The sequence below is a fragment of the Podarcis raffonei genome, chromosome 1 (assembly GCF_027172205.1).
Source record: "Podarcis raffonei isolate rPodRaf1 chromosome 1, rPodRaf1.pri, whole genome shotgun sequence".
Lineage (NCBI taxonomy): Eukaryota > Metazoa > Chordata > Lepidosauria > Squamata > Lacertidae > Podarcis > Podarcis raffonei.
Window position 1 is genome coordinate 81,874,437 of NC_070602.1, and position 20,573 is coordinate 81,895,009.

Below are 20,573 nucleotides of genomic sequence, written 5' to 3' on the forward strand. Positions count from 1 at the left end.
CAGCATGGGCTGCCATATGTTTGGATTTTCCCAGACTTTTGGCCAATTTCTGCTGGAAAATGTGGTATTCCAGTATGTCTGGGAAATTCTGGATGTATGGCAATCCTACTAACCCCCAAAGCATTGCACTGGAACAGTTTGGAAATGAGACAACACCCATCAACTACTAGTAGCACCAGGAAGGTGTGCAATATTTCTCTGTACATAGAAATGCATCACACCAATAATGCACAAATCGTACATTAACAAAAAAGGATAGCGGCACTTTAAAAGACTTAATAGTTATTGTGTCATAAGGTTTCATGGGCCAGAGCCCACTTTGTACAATGCACAAAACGGCTTCCTTGGTTCACATGTAAAAGAGGAGGCAGCATTATAATGCAATGCAATCCTAGCAGAGTAGGTGCAAACTTTCCCAAATATTAACAAACTGCCGAAAACAAGATGGTGAACAGGAACACTGAAAGTGGGACAGCTGTGAGAGAGACACTCCCTAACTATACTGAGACATAAGTTAGGGTGTCAGATCTGAAAATGAATTCCAACTCGGCAACATCATTCTGGAGCCTCCCTTTGAAAGCTTTTTTGTTCCAAAGTACGGTAACTTTATAAAGTCTCTTACACAATGGCCAGACAGACTCCTGTAACATGAAAGCTGCCATACTTTATTAGCAGTTGGGAATGCGCCACGCCCTAGCTGATTATATCTTTCATCCTTTTGCCTGATTATTTGCGCTCTGCAGCATAATGTAGCACAACTCTCTCTTGTATTACTGAGCCCTCTGACTGTTGTGTTTCTGCACAGATGTACATCTCCACCCATTTAAGATAACACTTGGTGCTATCTGACAAAGTGATCTCTAGCTCATGACAGTTTTTTCTGCAATAAATTTTGTTAAAGGTACAATTAAACTGCTAAATTTTGTGTGGAGATTTGCATATTTACAGGAGAGCTTTGGGATGAAGGTTCGAGTGGTGTGCTAACTGCAGAAAAATATGCCTCTCTCCCTTTTTACTGGTTTCTTTTAAACTTTTATGTTAGCCTTTTTCTCTCTGCACCCCACAGCACCTCTTCTCCTGCTATACAGCCACAGGGCTCCCTGCACCACCTCCTTCAGCCCACAGGTAAATCTGCACCACAATCTCTTTAACAATGCAATAGCCCAGCTGAATCAGGCCAATAACCCATCTCATCCAACATTCTGCTTCACACCATGTTAAACCACCTGCCTCTAAGCAAGCCTATGAGGACAGGAGAGTGACAGCCCTTTGCTGCTGTTAACCTAACAGCATTAATGGCATAATGCTTTGTGAAGACCGAGGCACCACTGACAAACCTATTCTCCAGCCATCTAATGCAGCAACCATCACTGCTTGGAGCAGTGAATACCATACCTTTTAAGTATGCACCGGATGAAGTGCTCCTTTTTTAATCTTCAATCTACTCCCCAGCAAAGTTCACTTGGGAATCCCAATTTCTGGTGTTGACAGAAAGACAGTAAAGCTCATCCAACATTATGCATAACATTACAAGCCTCTGCCATATTTTCTAACCCTCCCCCACCAATCTAAAAAGTTTACACATTGAAAGAGGTCCAGTCCTTGGCTAGCTTATCCGTTGACAGCTGGTAGCTGGTCCCAGATCCACTAGCAACCTTTGAATGCAGACACCTGCTGGTGTAATGATGTGTAGACAATCCCCCTCTTTTTTGTCTGGGTCCTACATATTCCCACAAAGGAGAAGAAATGGGTCACAAACAATGAGGTTTTGTCCTTCTGCCAAGGAAATAGTAAGCGGTCTGAAATCTGCTACCAGGTCATGCTGTATGGCAGACATTCAACTTTTGCAGACCCAGGGCCCACTTTTAACTCAAACATGCATTTAGGGACCCATTTCTTAATCTCTTACCTTACTATTTGCATGGTGGCACAGCTCCTCTTGCGACCCACCTTGGATCAGGCCCTAATGCACCAGCTGAAGACCAGTGGTGCATGGAACTATTATTTACATACACAAATATGCCTCAACATTAAACATCCACTGTACTGAACATTTTGGTTTACCTATATTGACAGCAGATACTAGCACTGAAGTAAATTGCAGTGAAACAATGATTAAATTCAACAAAAATTGTGGCTTTCCCTTCAAAACAGAAGTCACAACAAAATCACATTCCATTCCTCCTTCTAAGATTTAGGCACAAGTAAGCTTAGATGGATTACAAGTGGCAGATACCAAGTTAGGCAAGGTTAAAGACTATTCTTTTGTAATTTGGGAAAAATTATGGCCCTGAAAGGTCTGCTTTGGTGGGGTTTCTTTCTTTTTTTGTGAAGGCTGTAAAAGAACTTGAGTGGTCCATAGGGCGTAGCTGCCTCGCAGACCAATGTATGCTATGCAAATACAGCAGTCTTTGTGGACATAACCATACTATACATACAGCTACCTATGTTTTTAGTTTTAGTTTTGCAAGTCACACAGATACCTGTGCTTCTGTCAAATTTTTTGAGGAGTAAATAACACCTTTTTGAGTGATGGGAATACCTACCCATGCTCTTATCTTTGTCAAATGTACATTACTTTGATTTCTATTTTTGATCAAGTATTATATTTCATTTTGTGGGCAGCTGTTTAACATGCAACACAGCCAATAGTTAAAAAATCTGTAGAACAGACAAATTAATGTTACACAACTGGACTATTAACCATTAACTGGACTATTACCCGAGTAGACACCATCACCAATCACGTCTGTGGCACTTTTAATTAGCAAAGTGTGTTACAATCTTTATTTGTGCCCTCACAACAACCCTGTGAGGTAGGTCACTGCTGTACTCCATTTTAAAAATTTGGAACTGGGATCAAAAATGATTTGCTCAGTGAGCAACTATGGCAGAAGCAGATGGATCCAGATCTCCTGCCTAGTGCTTAGCCCTATTCTTTACTCATGACCACATCTGCTTTGTGGGGGTGGGGGTGGCAGACTTACAAGCCTGGAAATATGGCAGCCTTCTTCAATGCTAACCATTAGCTTCTTGCAGCCAAAAGCCCATATTGTTGACTGAAGCTCAACAAGTCACTCCCTGTTCATTTGTTTCCCTCTGCAACGGTGTGACTCAAACATAATTTTAAGTTAATTTCATAACAAAGTTACATCATTACTCTCCAAGGGGGTCTCTTGAAATGTGGTATGACAAGACTTGCAGATTCTTAATGCGTCACTGTGTGAGATGGGGAGGGTTCAGTCCGACAAGCCTGTGCAAAGCTGTACAGCTAGGCCAATCCAACCTGTATTAGCAGAACCCATAATACTATTCTGTGCAGCAGTGTCAGAAAGAGATATTTAAAACAGAGTACCACAGTTCAAAAGAATATGAGACTTATGAATACAAGGAGAAGATAAGGAGCTGAGTGTGTTCACCTCACAGAAGATTAAGGGATGCTGTTGACCATCTCAAAAATAGCAGATACAAAAGGGGTTATAAAACAAAAAAAGGGGGGGATGACCAGATTTAAAATTATAGGAAAACTGCCAAGAGGAAAGGGCTGATCAGCAATGGAACCAGCTGCTTAGGCAAGTTGTAGAATCTTCTTCCTTAAAAGATCACCAAGGAAATGCTGGGAATGGAAGCTTAGAAGGTCATCAGTTTCAAGTAAGGACACTCTGCACAATCGCTTACAATACTGCAGTTGTTTTTCACACAGCAGCATCTACGTGTATGGCATGTTATAAAGTACAGGTCTGACATGCCCTTATCCCAAGCAGCCTTCAATCTAAAAAAAGGCAAAGAACAGAGGCAGGGACAGATTAGGGAAGAATATGCAGTTATCACAATTATATGTACTTCAGGTGGGAGGGGGACTGAATAAAATCTCCAAATCAAACTGCCAGCAGAGCCCATAGTTCCAAACAACTAAAGGAGCATCCCATAGGGGAAGCCCCCACCCTCTCTATCTCTGACAAAATATACCATGTGTTTCTCCCCCGCCCCCAATCCCAGTATGAGGCTGTGTCTAGCTGCTATATGTTGAGTAGAAATTCAACAGGGACAGTTTTCATAATAACTTCTGTGCAATTTGCAGCAGAAACTAGTTGAGGCGGTCCCTTCCAACTTACACTGCATGCAGATTTGCCGGTATGGAAGCGTACCATGGCAATGCGCACTGTTGTGGAAGTTAAGTTAGTCTTGTCTCCTAGCAAAAAGGCAAATGAACAGCAGCTAGTGAGAAGCCAGGGTTCCCAAGATCACTTTAATTATAATTTATTACAGAGCAGCCTAATGAGTTCCACCCACAGGCTATTAGAAGCCTTTCTACAATCCTACTAGTCTTCACCAGGAACTCCCTTTTCTTCAAGACTGCCTGCTATAGGATTATAGCCTGCTTTCATGAAGGTGTCTGTCAGATGCTTAGTCGCCATTACTGTACTACCACAGCCTTACTCAGCTCTTCCAGATGATGAGCAGGTATTGGGAGATACAAACTAGGTTCAAAGGCTTCTCCTTGAGGCAAAGTAAGCAACATCAAGGCTCTGGTTCAGAAGTGTAATTGGGGCAATTAGCACTCTTGCTGTCATCAACAAGAAGCAGAACACTTAAAAGAGCCGTTGAAGAGCTTAAGCACACATTCTGGGATAATTTAAACTAACTCACCAAGGTGGAAACATCTATGGAAACTGAATCACTCTAGAAGGACCAAGCAGGCCTAAAGCCATTACTGCTGTAGCCGGTTCTGAGCCAAGCCCCTTCCTTAGTCTCTAAAGTAGAAGAATTAAGGAGAATCTGTTTCCATAGTTAATAAAAGAATGAATGAAATAAAGCACTGACTTTCTGAATGAACATCATGGTTGTTATTAGCACTTATGACATATATATTTTACATGTTTATCTACCAGAAATTAGAAATCCTATTATGTGGATGTATACAAAAAGCAATTGTGCGTATTTATTTATTTAATGCACTTTTATACTCCACCCTTGTTCTATAAAGCATCACTCAGGGCATCTCTTTTACCTTCTATATAAACGGTACTATTTAGGTAATATTGGCATGTCAATAACTTTCCCACACTGGAATCAATGACAAGCTTGGGTTTAATACTGAAGTCAAGGGGACTTTGTCCTGCCTTGTTTTGGCTGGATTAAGACCTCTCACCCGGCAACTGTTGCCATATAGATAGCTGCATCACTTGCTCATAGCTTTCTCCAAAGTCCTTTAGATTCCTTTTCTGTGAAATTCTATTATTTGGATATAAAAATTACCGGCTGCAGTTGAGCCGCATGCTCCTCACAAGAAGTGGTTTTCCAACCATCTGTATCAGAACTGCATGGTAAGGAGGATATATATATATGCTTGATGTCCAATATTTTCATCAAGGTGTGAAGGAAACAAAAACAAAGAGAATGTAGACTTGAATGTAGTAAAGATGAAAATTTCACCAATAACACAGAACTTCAATTCCCAAGCCTCATTTGGAATGCTGTGCAGTTTTATCAATTGAGATGGAACACAATTTAGAATGTAGCAAGTGCAGTTGAGGGTTATTTACAAAATTTTAGTTTTAATGGCATTTTTAATTTGTTTTTTTACTTTTATATTGCAAGCCACTTTGAGGCCCAGCCCTCAACCTAGGATATAATATGAAAAAATATTAGAACAAGAAAGCTTAGGTTCTGAGATTAGGGTTTTTAGCCCCACAAAAAGATGGCAAAATACACTTGTACTTTAAATGTATAATATATTAAAGATAAAGAAAAACATTAACACAAAATGGTTCAGCAATAAATTCAGCTTTGCTATTAGAATGTTACTGGTTAGAAAAGAGCTACATGAATTTCAAGCTTTTCAATTAATATAATGAAATAAGGTAAGTTGTAATCACTCTTGTTTCAGGTAGTGGCTGACAAAAATCTCCCCCTTGCTTTCTGACATGAGAAAGAACTGTGCTTAGACATGCTGAACTAGAAAGGCTGCTGAACATTAAAACTCACCCCATTAAAAAAACTGGATTTAATCCTAACTTCCACACTTAAGGACGGAAGTTCCCCTCTTACTTTATTTGCTGGCAATCTTAACTGCTTTGTATCTTTTTCACAGTAGCACATCTTCTGTCATAACAGATAATTTTACAAGCCCCCAACATAGTACTATGGGACGCGGGTGGTGCTGTGGGTAAAACCTCAGCGCCTAGGGCTTGCCGATCGCATGGTCGGCGGTTCGAATCCCCGCGGCGGGGTGAGCTCCCGTCTTTCGGTCCCAGCTCCTGCCCACCTAGCAGTTCGAAAGCACCCTTAAGTGCAAGTAGATAAATAGGTACCGCTTTCTAGTGGGAAGGTAAACGGCGTTTCCGTGTGCTGCGCTGGTGCCGGCTCGCCAGAGCAGCTTCATCACGCTGGCCACGTGACCCGGAAGTGTCTCCAGACAGCGCTGGCCCCCGACCTCTTAAGTGAGATTGGCGCACAACCCTAGAGTCGGACACAACTGGCCTGTACGGGCAGGGGTACCTTTACCTTTACCTAACATAGTACTATAGTCCACTCAAAGGATGCTGACTGGAAATATTTGCTTTGGTTCAGGAGAGAACTGTTGGACTTCCACTTTCTATTTGCTTTAAAGTCATAACAACATTGAAGTACAATTTTTATTCCTCCTCCTCCTGGCTTTTGAAACCATCTGCCACACTATGTAAGCAAGGTTACACCTTTTATTAGTACACTCCTTTTAGGACTCTTCTCTGTCTCACAACATCATCTTGCAAGCTACCTTTAAAAAGTCTTGCTGTCAATATTACCATGATATAACACTTGCAATCAAAAACTGTGCCGTATATCAAGGTCAACAAACAGTATTTTAAATTCAGAAAAATATTATTTTCAACCCCTGAAAATGAAGTTAGTGGGAGGAAACTATATTTTTCTGTATGAGGTGCAGTCACCTTAGAGCACTTGTATGATCAAAGAAATCTCCAGAGGTTCATGATTAAGAGGCAAGCTACATGGACCACTACTTACACAGAAGGAATTAATGTACATCCTTCTCTAACAACTGCAGCAGGATTTGGACTGTGTTGGGCAGGGAGAGGAAGTTTAACACTTTCCCTACTGAAGCCTGCTATTTGCATCAGAAGGGAAGTGCTGACAGAACTTCCCTACTCAGATGAAGAGCACTTACAGGGAGGGCTTTCTGGCAGAAATGTGGCTGAGAGGGGCAGGGAAATCACCATTCTGATCTTGCTTCACTCCCCGCCCCACCCCCCTGTGCATGTTTACTCCTTTAATACAATGTCACATAGGTGGGATGGAACTATGTTCAATAGTTTTCTTTCAGGTTACTCAACAGAAACATATCACTTAGATTCTGATATTTAATTATTTGGTTTTAAGAGGAAATTCTTCACAGGTCAGACTGATTGGAGGAATTGCTACTTCTTCCGGGAGGGAATTTTGCCCTCCCCCGTGGTTGATGGCTTGGTTTTCTTGCTTGAATTTGCTGGGATGTATTTGCTCTGCAATAACCTTGTGTGGGGCATAGGAGCTATGCTTATGGTTCCAAAGCATAATGCAGTTGGTGAAGGATGGCCTTTGTTTCGTACTGGAGATGTGTAATAAATGGCGGTTGCTTCTTTTCCACTGCCTGAAGATGTTCATTCTAGATGCAACTACTTTCTGAACCAGTCCTCCATTGTAAGCCTCCTCTGTAACAAGGTTTGGAATGTAGACGACTGAATGAGCATTCCTCACTTACCTTCTTGGGAAACCTTTTGCACCAGCTCTGGGAATCAGCACAATGCCTGCAGTTCGAATTACTAAGGATCAGAAGCTAGTAATGTCCTTCCTATGGAACCATTTTGGGTGACACGGCAAGCAATACTGAAGGACAACCACCAGGACCTCTCTCCTCCCCAGGTTAACAAAACAAAACAAAACTACACAAGCATGGAGGGAGTGGCTCATTATATAATTTTTTATTCCTCATTTTAAAATGGCTAGTCATAATAAAAATAAAAGTGTGGCCCATTGCAGGCCACAGTAAAGATATTGCCATAGAGAAAGAGTCAGTAGCGACTGGAGATTGTTGGATTCCTGGGTTGCTCTGATTTTTACTCATGGGCTTTTAGGGGTTAAAAGATTTTTGGCATATGGAAAAATATTGCTTTTTGGTTTGTTTGTTTTCCCTCTTCTTTCTCTTGCCCAGTTTGTGAATAAAGAACCATGATACCACAATAAATCAATATGGAACAAATCATAAAAGCAATGTAAAAAAGCAGGGGAAACCACCTGGGGGAGGGATTTACTAAATACAAGTAATATATCCACATAGGCGACGCAGCTCCAATGCCACTGCCACCCTCCTCCTGCTCAGCACCCAAAGCACGTTCCTGTATCCTAATAGTATGCAACTGGCACCTGTGCATGCTGATTGGCCTGGTTTGTAGGGTATGGCATCCTTTCACTGGGAGTCATTTTACTGAGAAGTCAAAGCCTGTTTGGAGCTGAAAACATGGGAAGCCAAACACTCCCATAGTCTTCTTACACCCCCCCCGAGCCCCCCAGAAAAGAAGGATTTATTCATGGGGGAAATCTTCCAGAAGGATAGAGCAGGGATTAGGAAGCCTTTGTCTATTCCCTTCATTTCCTGGAATCCAGAGTGGGGCAGAACAAGCCAAACTCAAGCCTGGCCACAGGCACTGGGATGACCAGGTCAGTGGTACCAATTAGGTAACATATTAGCATTTCCTCAGCAATACTTGTCCAAGGATAGTGATTTAACAGCAGTTTTTGTATTTTGCCTGACCCATTCAAAAGTAAAGAAAATGATTAATCTGATACAGCCCTTTGGACTCCTCAAAAATTAAAATGCTCCACACATGGCTTCCTCAGGCCCAGCTAATGGGGTCTGCCAGGGCCACCCCACGCTCCATATGGATATATATATATATTTTAATATTTATATTTATATATTTATAGATATTTATATATACACACAGCCAGTAACTCAGAACAGGAAAAAATAGCATCCGTTAACAATAAAAAAAATTTAAAAATGATCCACTCCTACCGCACTAGGCGAGCGATTGCACAAGGTCCACAACTGACTGTCCTGTTGGTAGTGGGGCAGCCTGCAGCCTGTACCTTCTCTCACAGAGGGTGCTGAGAGCAACTCCCTCCCCTTCTCTCTGGGCAGTGTGCGCTACAAATTGCAGTCTCTTTGTTGGTTGAGAGGAAGAGTGCAGGCTGTGGAGATGAGCAAGGCTAGAATCCTGCTGTAGTGTTTAGGGACTCTCCCAATCCCAGATACTTTAGTTTAAAAAGGTAGCTGTCCCTTCAGCTCTCCCCCCCACCCCCCACAAAACTTTATTTGTAAAAAAGGTCCATGCATCTGATGGGGCAACCATTTGGTGAGCAAGTCCCAATCTCCTGCTCATCAGGGATAGAGCATTTTGGAATCAGCCAGGGAGGAGTCAACAGTGGGGATATCACCTCCTCATACAGAGATCTCATACGTAGTCCCACCCACTCCAGAGACCTTCTTGACTCCTCCACGAGTGGGGCTGCTGAGAGGTGGCTGACCAGGGGTGGGCGAGGTTGAGCTCAGGCTTTTGGGCTGTCCATTGGACTTGCTGTAGGAGGGTCTCATCTGCATCTCGTCTCTGGGGAAAAGGAAGGATACAAGGATGTCAGGAAGTGACCACTCATTCAATGGCAATGGAAATGGAGGATGCCTCACACTCGGTAAGGAAAGGAAAGCTTGGGATACATCTTACACTGCTTAAGGAACAGTGCACTTTTTGTATCTACAGAGAACTTATTCTAAATACTTTTACCACCCAGGTAAACACACTAATCTAGAAGAGGATAGGATACTACACACAGAGAATTATTAAGAAAAGATGCTACATGTACCCAATACAACACTCTCTAGAAGGAAAAAAAAAAGGAGGTGCAGTGGGAAGAAAGCTTTTCAGGAAACTGACAGAAGGGCTCATGCTTCCACCATCATGAGAGGAGGAGGTGATTTCTTACAATCTGTCCTTTCCCTGGTGGACCCAAGTGTCTCTTTCATGCATGCCAACAAGACAGGCAAAGGAACCACACTTGGGTAAGGTGGAAAGGCAGACTCATATATAAAAGTTTTATATATGAGGTGGAAACCAAGCAGCTTTCACACAGATCCAGGTATCTTCTAGGAAAGCCAATGGCCATCACACACACCCAAGGAAAGTAGGGGTGTTCAACGCCACACACACTTCACAAAAAGGAATGTGGTACTCTGGAGATATGCACTGCATTGTACAGTGGAGGAAATGGGCTGGTTCACACACTGGAGGGAAGGAAGGAAAGGAGGGAGGGAGAAAGGAAGGAAAGGGAAGACGAGTGCAGGCATTGTTTGTAGATCTTCCCCAGCTACTCCCTCCAAATGCTGCTGAAAGGAACAAAAATTATCTTGGGGCCTCTGGTCAGATCAGAGATAGGACAGGGTTGAATGCGGCTCATCCTCCACCAAGTCAAGGAACACTTAAAGCACGAGGCAGGTGTCACTTGTACTTACTTTGGTGCCAGTAAAGGCTGCAAGGCCACCTCCTCAGTCTCTGGGACAATGGCCTGCGAGGACTGTTTTTGGCTGCTGTAAGACACAGATTTGCCCAAGTGTGGGGCTGCAGGCTGGTCTGGTGAGCCCAGAGAGCGCACTCTGAGTGCATGTGGTGGTTCTGGCTTGCCAAAGCGAGGTGGCACTGGGCGGGTGAGTGGGTTCTTGCCCAGAGGTGAGCGTTTTGAATCGTCCGAGGAGGAGCTGGTACGTGGAGCATTACTGGAGCCTGGGGTGGACTGGATGCCTGAGTCCCCCAGTGCTGTATCCTCCTCTTTGGCCAGGGGTGGTGGCGTGGGTGACTGCTGTAGCAGCTTCTCCCGCTCCTGCATGGAGGCCACAATGTGGCGTGAAAGATTGTCATAACGGACCGGTGAAGGGTCACGGGGTGGCTGGTGCTTGGGTGAGCCAGAACTTGGGAAACGACTGTGCAGGTCAGCCTCCCGCTGCTGGGCAATACGTGCCGAGAGGAAAGGAGATGTGTAGCCCATGGGGGCCTCTGGCTCTGGGCCTGCCTGCACTGACTCAAAGTCAGGGCTGTCAGAGGGTGTGAGAAGGCTGTCGTAGGACAAGCTCCCATTGCGCGTCTGGTTCACCAAGCTCTTGTAAGATGTGGATGTGGTGCCCTCGGAGCGGATCGACTGAAGATGGCCCAATTCAAAGCCCATGCCTTGGGCAGACTTGAGGCTGGACGAACGGGAGCCACTGGATAGTGGATCAAAATGGAAACTTTTGCCAAAAGTAGGAGACCGAAAACTCTCTGGCTCCAGACTTGGCTCAGAACGGTAGCTGGGGTTTCGACTGCCCTCAGCAATGGAGGTTGCCTCCTTCAAGCTGTCTCCTCGGCTTAGCTGCAGCAGGAGAGAAGGAGGGAAGAGGAACATATGTAATAGACATTAGCAAGCCTCCTGGGCTGTGGATATTAATTCATAACTATTGGGTGCAGAGTTTGCTTTCTCAAAGCTCCCATAAGCAAGGACCTCTGCTTAATGTAAATGAAGTTCCCACATTTCTTGATACAGAAACCTCATTTTTTCAAAAACATTGTAAATACAATTATGTAAGCTAGATAATCAAGTTATTACTTATTAAGAGTCAATGTAGTGTAAAAGACTGTTAGACTTGGACCTTGGTTTAAATCCTCCCCAAAGCTGTAAATTTCACTATGTGCCATTGGCTCAGTTGCATTCCTTCATCTAACCTATTTCACAGGATTGAACCTGGGATCTTCTGCTTCCAAGCATATATTCTACCACTGAGGTATACAGACCACTCCTTATATAAAGTAGAAGAACCTCATTTACTTCACTCAGAGCTCCACTAAGGGTATTTACAAATGTAAAAAGAAATTCATTTTTTGGGGCGTCTTATTTAATAAATCATTACTTCACTGATCAAATTCTAGCCAGCCATGGAAGAAGCATTAAGAGTTTAATAGGGGAGCATTTACACGTATTCACCATTGCATCTAACATCAAGCTGAAGTGGTTGAGTGCCAGTAATTTGGAAGCGAAATAGAGCCAACCCAAGATAAGGTAATGGTTTCTACATACTAATGGGACTCCCTAGGTAGGAAGGAATACATAGATTGGTGAATTAAAAGAAAAGGCAATGCTGAAAGGATCTTAGCTTCCACATTTACAAGAAGGGACTAAATCAGGGTGGCTAACCTGTGGCTTATATCTAACCCACAAAAGGACTTTTGTGCTCCCTCAAGACTACCCTCAAAACCTGACAAAAAATTTTTTAACTGATCACTCTTGTTCCCTCCCCCGTGCTGCCATGATACCATAAAGTTTTTGAGCCCCCGTCCAAAGATTTGTCCATTAAAAAAAAAAAAAGGAATGATAAAAAGTATTTAGAATATCATACAGTAACTGACAGGAAATCCTTTTGGAAGGCAGTCTCAAGAACTGGAATTCTCACCACAACAACTTTTACAAATTGAAATGTGGTCCGAAGAGTTGCTAATGGGCCAATGCAGCCCTTGGCCCAAACAAGATTAGCTACTCTTGGTCTAAAATGAACCAGAAGTTGGGCACTCATAATGAGTCTAACTAGTTTATGCTTGAGAACTTATGTATTTATTTAAATTTCTATGCCGCCCTTCATCTGGGGAACCACAGGGCAGTTTACAATACAGAAACACAAAAATACCTAACATAGTAAGGTAAAGGTAAAAGGTAAAGGACCCCTGGACGGTTAAGTCCAGCCAAAGGCAACTATGGGGTCTGGAACTCATCTCGCTTTCAGGCCGAGGGAGCTGGTGTTTGTCCAGACAGCTTTCCAGATCATGCGGCCAGCACGACTAAACCGCTTCTGGCACGACGGAACACCATGACGGAAACCAGAGTGCATGGAAATGCCTTTTACCTTCCCGCCACAGTGGTACCTATTTATTTACTCGCACTGGTATGCTTTCGAACATAGTAACAGATAATAACAATAATAACCCCACCACACACACTTTAAAAGACCATAGTTTAATTGGCCAAAGGCCTGGGAGAGGAGGAATGCTTCTGACTGGTCCCTAAAGATATGTAACAAAGGTGCCAGGCGAGCCTCCCTGGGGAGAGCATTCCACAATGGGGAGCCACTGCAGAAAAGGCCTGTTCTCGTGCTATCGCCTCTGGACCCTTCATGGAAATAGCACACAAATGAGGGCTTCAGATGATGAGCACAGGGTGCCAATTGGTTCATATGGGGAGAGGCAGTCTTTGAGGTATTGTGGTCCTGAACCATTTAAGGCCTTATAGTTCAAAATCAGCATTTTGAATTGGGCCCAGAATTAATTGGACTCAGTGCAGTCTAGCCAGGATTGGCTTCATCTGCTCAAAATGTCTTACCCTTCCTCACATGCACTGCTACCAAATTTCCTTCTCCATATTTTATTTTTTAGCGAGATTTGAACTCGGAACAAGGGCAGTCCTGGGGGGAGGGGGCACTAATATTTTGCTGTATGTACCACTTTGTCTGCTAACTGAAGACAGTGCTTTATATATTTGATGAAGTGAACTCTAGTCCATGAATACTTATGCTGCAGTTAGGTTACAATCATATACTCTCTTAGCAAACAGGACTTGCTTTTGAAAAAAACAAACACACTATTGCACTGTAAGACTCTCAGCCCTTACCACAATACTTTTTGTTGTTTTTCGTGTGACAAGACTAAATCAGCTGCTCCTCAGGAAACTGCTTATTAGATGTACACCAATTTGGACAGGTAAGGTCTGACCACAAAACAGTGCAATCAAGAAATAGGAAAATGGTAGCGAGACTCACACACTATTGGACAGCAGTAAGGAGAATGGAAATAGGAACTGGAGTTCATGGGAAGAGACAGAGAACTGAAATTGGTGAAATGGTTATTCTGGCCAATGAAAGACCCCTCTCAGCCCCACGATTCCCAACATTGTACCATGCTAGAATTCTCCATTTATGGCATAATAGCAGCTGTACAATACACTAGAGAAATTTTTTATAGAGAAATTGTCAAATTAAGGCACTAAACCACTGCACAATCTCAAAGAGAATTCCCTTTTCAACCCCACACCCTGCATGGTCTCCTGAAAACCCCACTCTTCATGTTTAACCCCCTTAGTTCTTCATTACCTTGGCGCTGGTGGAGTGAGGCAGTGCAGCTGAAGTACTGCTGCTGCTATAGCCAGGTCGGTACTTGTACATTGTTGGAGTTGGAGGGCTGTCCTTGCTTAGCAAACTGCTGTCTGTGGAGATAAATGGGAATGACACACATACTTACAAGCAATATAATATAGTTACTTACAGCTTTTCCTGGGGAGTTCCCAGCAATCCTGGTTTGAATGCTTTTGCAGAAATTCCACATATCACAAGTGACTGATCCGTGAGAACCAGTTAAGAGCCTCAGGCAGGTGGACACACCATGGAGGTCAAGGAATCAGTCAGGAGGTAAGGGGTGTATTGCAGGAGTGGAGGTGAAATGGAGCAAGAGGAACATTTCCTCAATAAAGACATCACACAAGAAGCTTCCAATCTGTACATGCACACCTTGCTAGTCCTGACCCTTGGGGTGTTCAATTTTGAGCACTGCTAGATGGGAAACAGTAGCACTGACTAGAAAAGAAAGCTCCAAGCATTTCTCCATGATCACATTTTCTTTCAAGGTGCTACACCCTGGAAACACTACAGCAACAGCAAAAGCAGGTGGTTTCACAACTACACGAACTGGGAAATAACTCTAGCCTTCTGTTATTGTTCTATATAAGCTCTATGACAGCAGAACAAAGCACAGACCTGTCCTTCCAAGTAACCCCTGTTTCCACCTGAGTGTGGAACAGTCAACAGAGGGAGGAACAGTCAATAAATCCCCAAAGCCTTCACATGTGGACAAGAGCTAAAGCTGGAGATTTACATGATCGTAACATCTAAAAGGTCATAACCTAGCTACCGACTCAGCACCTGCTCTAATAACCTGCCTGAGCACTGAGGCAAGCAGGTGGCTGTATGGTCAGCAGTGCTGTGAATACCAGCACAGAGCTGCCACTGGCTTTTGTAAACAGGTGCAGTACTGACCAGCTTCACTACTTGGCACTGCAGTCAGAGACTACTTCTCTGATGGCAGATCACTGTAGAAGTGCACAGCTGATTGGATCCCTTATCTCTCTGGAATGCTCCTCTTACCCTCATTGGTGGCCAGGGTTAAATGCGTCCTCAGACCTGTGTAGCGGCTGAGGTCTGGCTTGGGTGGTGGCGGTGGCTCAGCATCAGCAGACTGGCTCTCCGTCACCTCAAGGCTTCCTTTGGACTGCAGAGACAAAGTGCAGAAGAATGAGACAGGACCCAAAGTCCTGAGCATTGTCCCCAGCTCTAAAAGGTTGAAAGTGTTATTAGAAGGACCTGCAGCCATCTAGCATTTCTGCAAGTGTAGTTGTAGACTGTGCATGTCTCAGTTGCTGGATGAGAAGGGAAAGGGCAAGTAAAAATTATACAGGATATAAAAGGGGACAACTCTCATGCAGCAATAGTCACATGGGAGGAAAACAGACCTTCACGTGTCAGGGAAAACTAAGTACAAGTTGTGATAACATGGGGGAAGGATGTCCAAGAGGCTCATTTGGTTCCTACTCACGAATGCAGTGGCACCATCAAGGTCTGGGTAGCACCTTCATCTCCTCCTTACCTTTGTTCTCTTTAGCTCAGCCTGGATACCATTGTCCATTATCTTTACAGCAATCTGTCCATCTGATATTTCTGGTCGCAGGAATGGTGGCTTCACTGTAACAGTCTGCTCTGCCTTTGGCCGTCCAAGATACCTAGTGAATCATGGGAAGTCAGCAAAGATAAGACAGTGCCTCTTGCAAACATGTGAACCAATGATGATGTTTACATGCTCTGGCAAGAAAGTCCGAGGAATGTTGGAGGCATGAAGTTATTTGTATCCAAGAACTGCAAAGGCAATACTGCAGGTCACAGTTTCACTCATTCTCTAGAATCAAGTCCTCGTATCACCTGTGGCTTCACTGTACATTCCCTTATGCACTTCCCTGCTGTACAGAAGTAGTGTCTTTATACCCTTTGAGTTTCTGTTACATTACAGGCCATATTGCCAGAGTGAAGGAAGAAAGTCAAGCAGTGATGTGACAATATCTGAGAGAATGTACATTTCCCTGATGTAAGTGTGCTGTCAAAACAATTATTATTTTTAACAAAATACTTAACAAACTGATGTATAACAGGTCTCACTAGTTGAGAACAGAAACAAGCCAAGGTGCATTTTTTTATCCCTTTGTTTCTCTGGATGGGAACCTAGGATTAAAAACTGAACACAGCCATCCCTCAGGGATATAAGGCACCGGGGAACAAGATATACCTTATATCTAGGAAAACTGGAGAAAATTAGAGGCCAAGAGATAACAGTCACCAGAACAAAACAGATGAATAATTACAAAAAGTGTCAAATCATGGAGTAAGTAATGCATTCCTTCTTCACAAGTTACATTCATTGATGTAATAAAAGTAAACAGCTTCTTCACACCTGTAGTCTGTTCACACTTACAGGCAGCTGTGATGAGTGCAAAACACAGAGCATGCTGAAATAGTTTATACAAGAAACACTAATAAATGCGCAGCAAAGAGTTACTGGATTATGATTTACATGAGTACAGACATGTAGTGATATAAAGTCATACAGAGTTCTGTTCTCTCTAAAGTTACATACATATGTGTGAGGAACACTAGAGCTGTTGGAATTGGAGGTATCAAGGAAACATAACAGAATGATCTATTGTTAATGAGCCTTGCATATCACCTCAAGCAGGAATACCACATATTTTTGTTCTGTGGATAGTTCAAGTAAGCTCACAACCCACTCCCAAAGACTGATTATACTCAGTGGTACAGACGCACCTTGACATACAGATCCCAGGAAAAACAGCCACTATAAAAATTAATTAATCTTTCTGCCACATCTTTAGATAGTTGCCAGCAACCCCTTTCTTTACTGCAGTCTACAAGAGGAAGAAGCTTATAGCTGCTATGTTAGACAACTGTACTTCAAGGTGTGATCTGGCTGTGAGCAATGACTTCCCACATCCCACTACCTCACTGTTGGAACCATTCATATGACTGATCCCAGAGAATCTTCCTCTGCTTCTCTGCTTGTCTCCATTAGCAATCAAGACAATCTAGCTCTTCTCTCTCCAAGAAAGAACAGGGTCTCTACAAATTTCTTAGGTGAGGCAGAATTTACCTGGGGGCTGGCGAGCTGCAGAGAACACGACTGACGTTGTTACAACAGCCATTGGTGAATGGGTTTACTCCACCCCGGAATTTGCCTGTAACCTGCAAGGAGAAAAGAGATGTCAGGGAAATAGAGATACCACGTAGTGAAGTCAAAAACTAACTGTAAAATATCTACCTGCTCATTTGTAGTACGACCTCTGGCTACCAAGACCACATGGAATCCTGTAAGGCCTACAACAGGTATGAAAAACAAGCCAGCCACACACATCACAGCCATACTGTCAACAAAGTCAAGGAAGCAATTCATGAAGGACCAGCCTACAACTTTTTGGGGGCCATTCCTTTCCCTCCCACCACCCATCAGTTGGCAGTATCTCAGGCGAACAGCCCAACTGTTCACCAGAATTAAGGAATTCTTTGCACTCTAGAAAAAGAGGATACGTGACGGCCATACGGATCCCAGAGAGCTCTTCAACTTGACACAGGACAAACAGCAAGCCAAAACCGAATACACCCATGATATGTGCTGTAAGTGAGAGCAGGAACAGGAAGAAATAGCGATAATTGCGCCGCCCAATACAGTTGTTTACCCAGGGACAGTGATGGTCAAATTCCTATTAGTGAAAGGATAAAGAACAGAGTTAGAAGGACATCACCTCTGTAAAACAATACTACACCTGTAGAATCCCTTGAAACTCCAGGAAACCTGAATCCCACCCAGATTTTCATTTCCACAACAGAAGATGCAACTCCTATAACAAGGGTAAGTAGAATGGCTGTGGTCAACTGGCAGATTATGAATTATAGTTGAATGGCACCTCATCACCTCTCCTGCCTTTCAATACGTGTTGAAAACACTTATACACACATCACCTTGAATTTCATTATGGAAGGTGAAAAATAAATATAAAATAAACAAACATGAATACTAGATGAATGTATTTGCTATGGATTACCTTACCCACAATTATGCAATTGATTCTGCCCCCTCCCTCTCAAACCACCATTTTGTATCAAGTGCCAGAGTGTGGACCCTGGGGCACTGGTAAAAAAGGAAAGCATGCAAGTCTGAGGTGTCTATCCCAACCTATAACACACAAAACTGAATCTTGCAGCCCAAACAGTTCCTGAACTGGATCTCAAAGATCACAGAATGTCCCAAGTTCATTATCAACAATCCAACAAGCAATTCCAGTCGCTCCAACACAGCCCTTCTCTTCCCAGTCTCTCACCTCCACACAGTTGTCGCAGACACTGCAATGAGAGCAGCGTGGGGGCCGGTAGAAGCGACACGTTGCACACCATTTCATGCGCACTTGAATACCCTTTATCTCCACAGTCTTGTATAATGGAGCTCGGAAATCATCCTCCTTGTCCTCATCTTCTTCAGCTGAAGCAGCAAGAAAAAATTATAAAATTCAATGAAGTACAGAGCATGTCCAACATGTCCTTGCCCCCATTTTCACAAGCCCATTCACCCTGGCACTGACTTTTTGTTTTTGTGCTTCTGGTGAGACACCCTATCCCCTCTCACAAGTTTAGAGAAAAGGGGATGGATTATGCTGACCCTTAATCCATTTTGTAAATAAGCCCACAACAGCTTGCAGGGTTGCTGTTTTTTTAAAAAAGTCTAGGAGTCTAGTATTCTGCATTTCCATGTTGGTCACAGGAGGAGAGGAAGACCCCTAATTGGTGTCTGCTATGGAAACCCAGGACACCAGCTTCCTAGCAGGCTTGTAAAAACCTGTTTTGTCAAGAATGCTCCCATAGGCTCGGCAGAGCTAAAGGATTGGCTTCCCTTCCTCCTCAGCTAGTACATAAAACAGACCAGCAGTGGAAAAATCCATCTCTCCTCTACTAGCTCATTCAGCTGCCTGCATGGAATGAGCCTTGCCACCTACGGTTACCAGTGAGCTGCTACATACTAGGCTGTCCTGTAATAAGCCATGGAGAAGCTCTGAAAGCAGTGAGATGCCTGGGTCTTCTGAGTGATCCCAGGACAGGGATAAACTCCCACTCAGCTTGATGCTAGGCAGAAGAACAAGGTTTGTCCCCACAGCTAGGGCCTTCAAAAATTTGTAGTGTGACACCACAATCAATACTCTCCCCCCCCCCCCACCTTAGACCAGGTCTGGTGGAAAGAACACATTTGGCTAGCTATCAAGAGCAGCCAAAATTTGTAGAACCTTCCCCCTCCCAAATATAGCAATAGCTTCCAATAATGAATCCAGAATAATTCACACTATAAACACTGTTTAGCTGGAAGATTCCTACCTATCCAGATTACAATAATTTATGCTCTGGATCTGGAGAGTGGAAGTAGCCATCCCTAATCAAAACATTTTCAGATCAATCAGTGCCTTGGAAATTGCTTCACAGGCAATTTTCAGTTCTCACCTCGAGGAAATATGCCTGGATCCATGAAGGTGGCCATACTAAAGTTGGCCAGCACAAAGAGGAAGACCACAGCATTGTAAATGGGGATGATTGGGGAGATATGCAAGCTAAGCCCTGGGCACCTACACAAAGAAAAAGTAAGTTAAAACAGATCTAGTAACATTTTAAGATTAACTATAAAATTATTCAACCTTAAGTAAAAGCACTGAGGTCATTCCACCTAAATAAACCTGGATAACCAGCAAATGGAAAAGAAAACACATCAGGAGTTTTGGAGTAAAGTGTCATCTGCAAGCTGAGGGCACACAGTTCCATTTCGCTATAACATCTGAATCAGTAGTAGTTGTGCAAGCCCTGGACCAGTACCTGAATGTGGTGATGGACTGGATGAGGGTTGAGTTTGAATTCTTGGAAGATGGAGGTCCCATGCCCCAAAGATAGAACAGTTGCCTGTTCTGGATAGGATCACACCCCCTCTAAAGGAGTATGTAGGTAGTTTGGGATCCTACAAAGCCTATACTCTGCTCACTTCATAGCAAATAGCCAGCGTTAACCCAAATATGCACAGGAACCCATTAGCAGTGTGGAAGCATCACTCTGTCAAATCACTTAAGAATTAACAAAACAATATAAATATGCATTTCAACACATGGCCCACTTTGGTTCCCAAAGATGTGGATAAAGTTCTTCAAAATTATTCACTGAACAACATTTTCCAGCACAAACCTGATTAGCTGTAATATTTGGATAACTCCAAAATGTGTAAAGTTCTTCAAGGTGAACCACTGCCATCATGATCGTGTAGCATTGAGACCACCCAACTCTGTGTAGTACTGGTCTTCTGTGCTTTTAATAGTTGTGTTTAAGTAGC

At 43.3% G+C, this 20,573-nt stretch overlaps 2 protein-coding genes across 4 annotated transcripts in view; one reads left to right on the forward strand and one right to left on the reverse strand.

Annotated features, from left to right (window-relative positions):
* The window catches only part of TIMM10 (translocase of inner mitochondrial membrane 10), a 238,798-nt gene that overhangs the window by 65,994 nt on the left and 152,231 nt on the right, over positions 1 to 20,573 (forward strand). The window lies entirely within an intron of this gene.
* The window catches only part of ZDHHC5 (zinc finger DHHC-type palmitoyltransferase 5), a 43,121-nt gene continuing 30,494 nt past the window's right edge, over positions 7,947 to 20,573 (reverse strand). Inside the window, exons 3-12 of the mRNA XM_053398058.1 lie at positions 19,703 to 19,824; positions 18,538 to 18,695; positions 17,747 to 17,919; positions 17,481 to 17,583; positions 17,313 to 17,404; positions 15,744 to 15,876; positions 15,245 to 15,368; positions 14,198 to 14,310; positions 10,547 to 11,436; positions 7,947 to 9,647 (exon numbers count right to left, since the gene is read on the reverse strand). Of these exons, the coding sequence (XP_053254033.1) occupies positions 9,482 to 9,647; positions 10,547 to 11,436; positions 14,198 to 14,310; positions 15,245 to 15,368; positions 15,744 to 15,876; positions 17,313 to 17,404; positions 17,481 to 17,583; positions 17,747 to 17,919; positions 18,538 to 18,695; positions 19,703 to 19,824 (2,074 nt within the window). The 3' untranslated portion in view covers positions 7,947 to 9,481. The remainder of the gene's footprint in view (positions 9,648 to 10,546; positions 11,437 to 14,197; positions 14,311 to 15,244; positions 15,369 to 15,743; positions 15,877 to 17,312; positions 17,405 to 17,480; positions 17,584 to 17,746; positions 17,920 to 18,537; positions 18,696 to 19,702; positions 19,825 to 20,573) is intronic.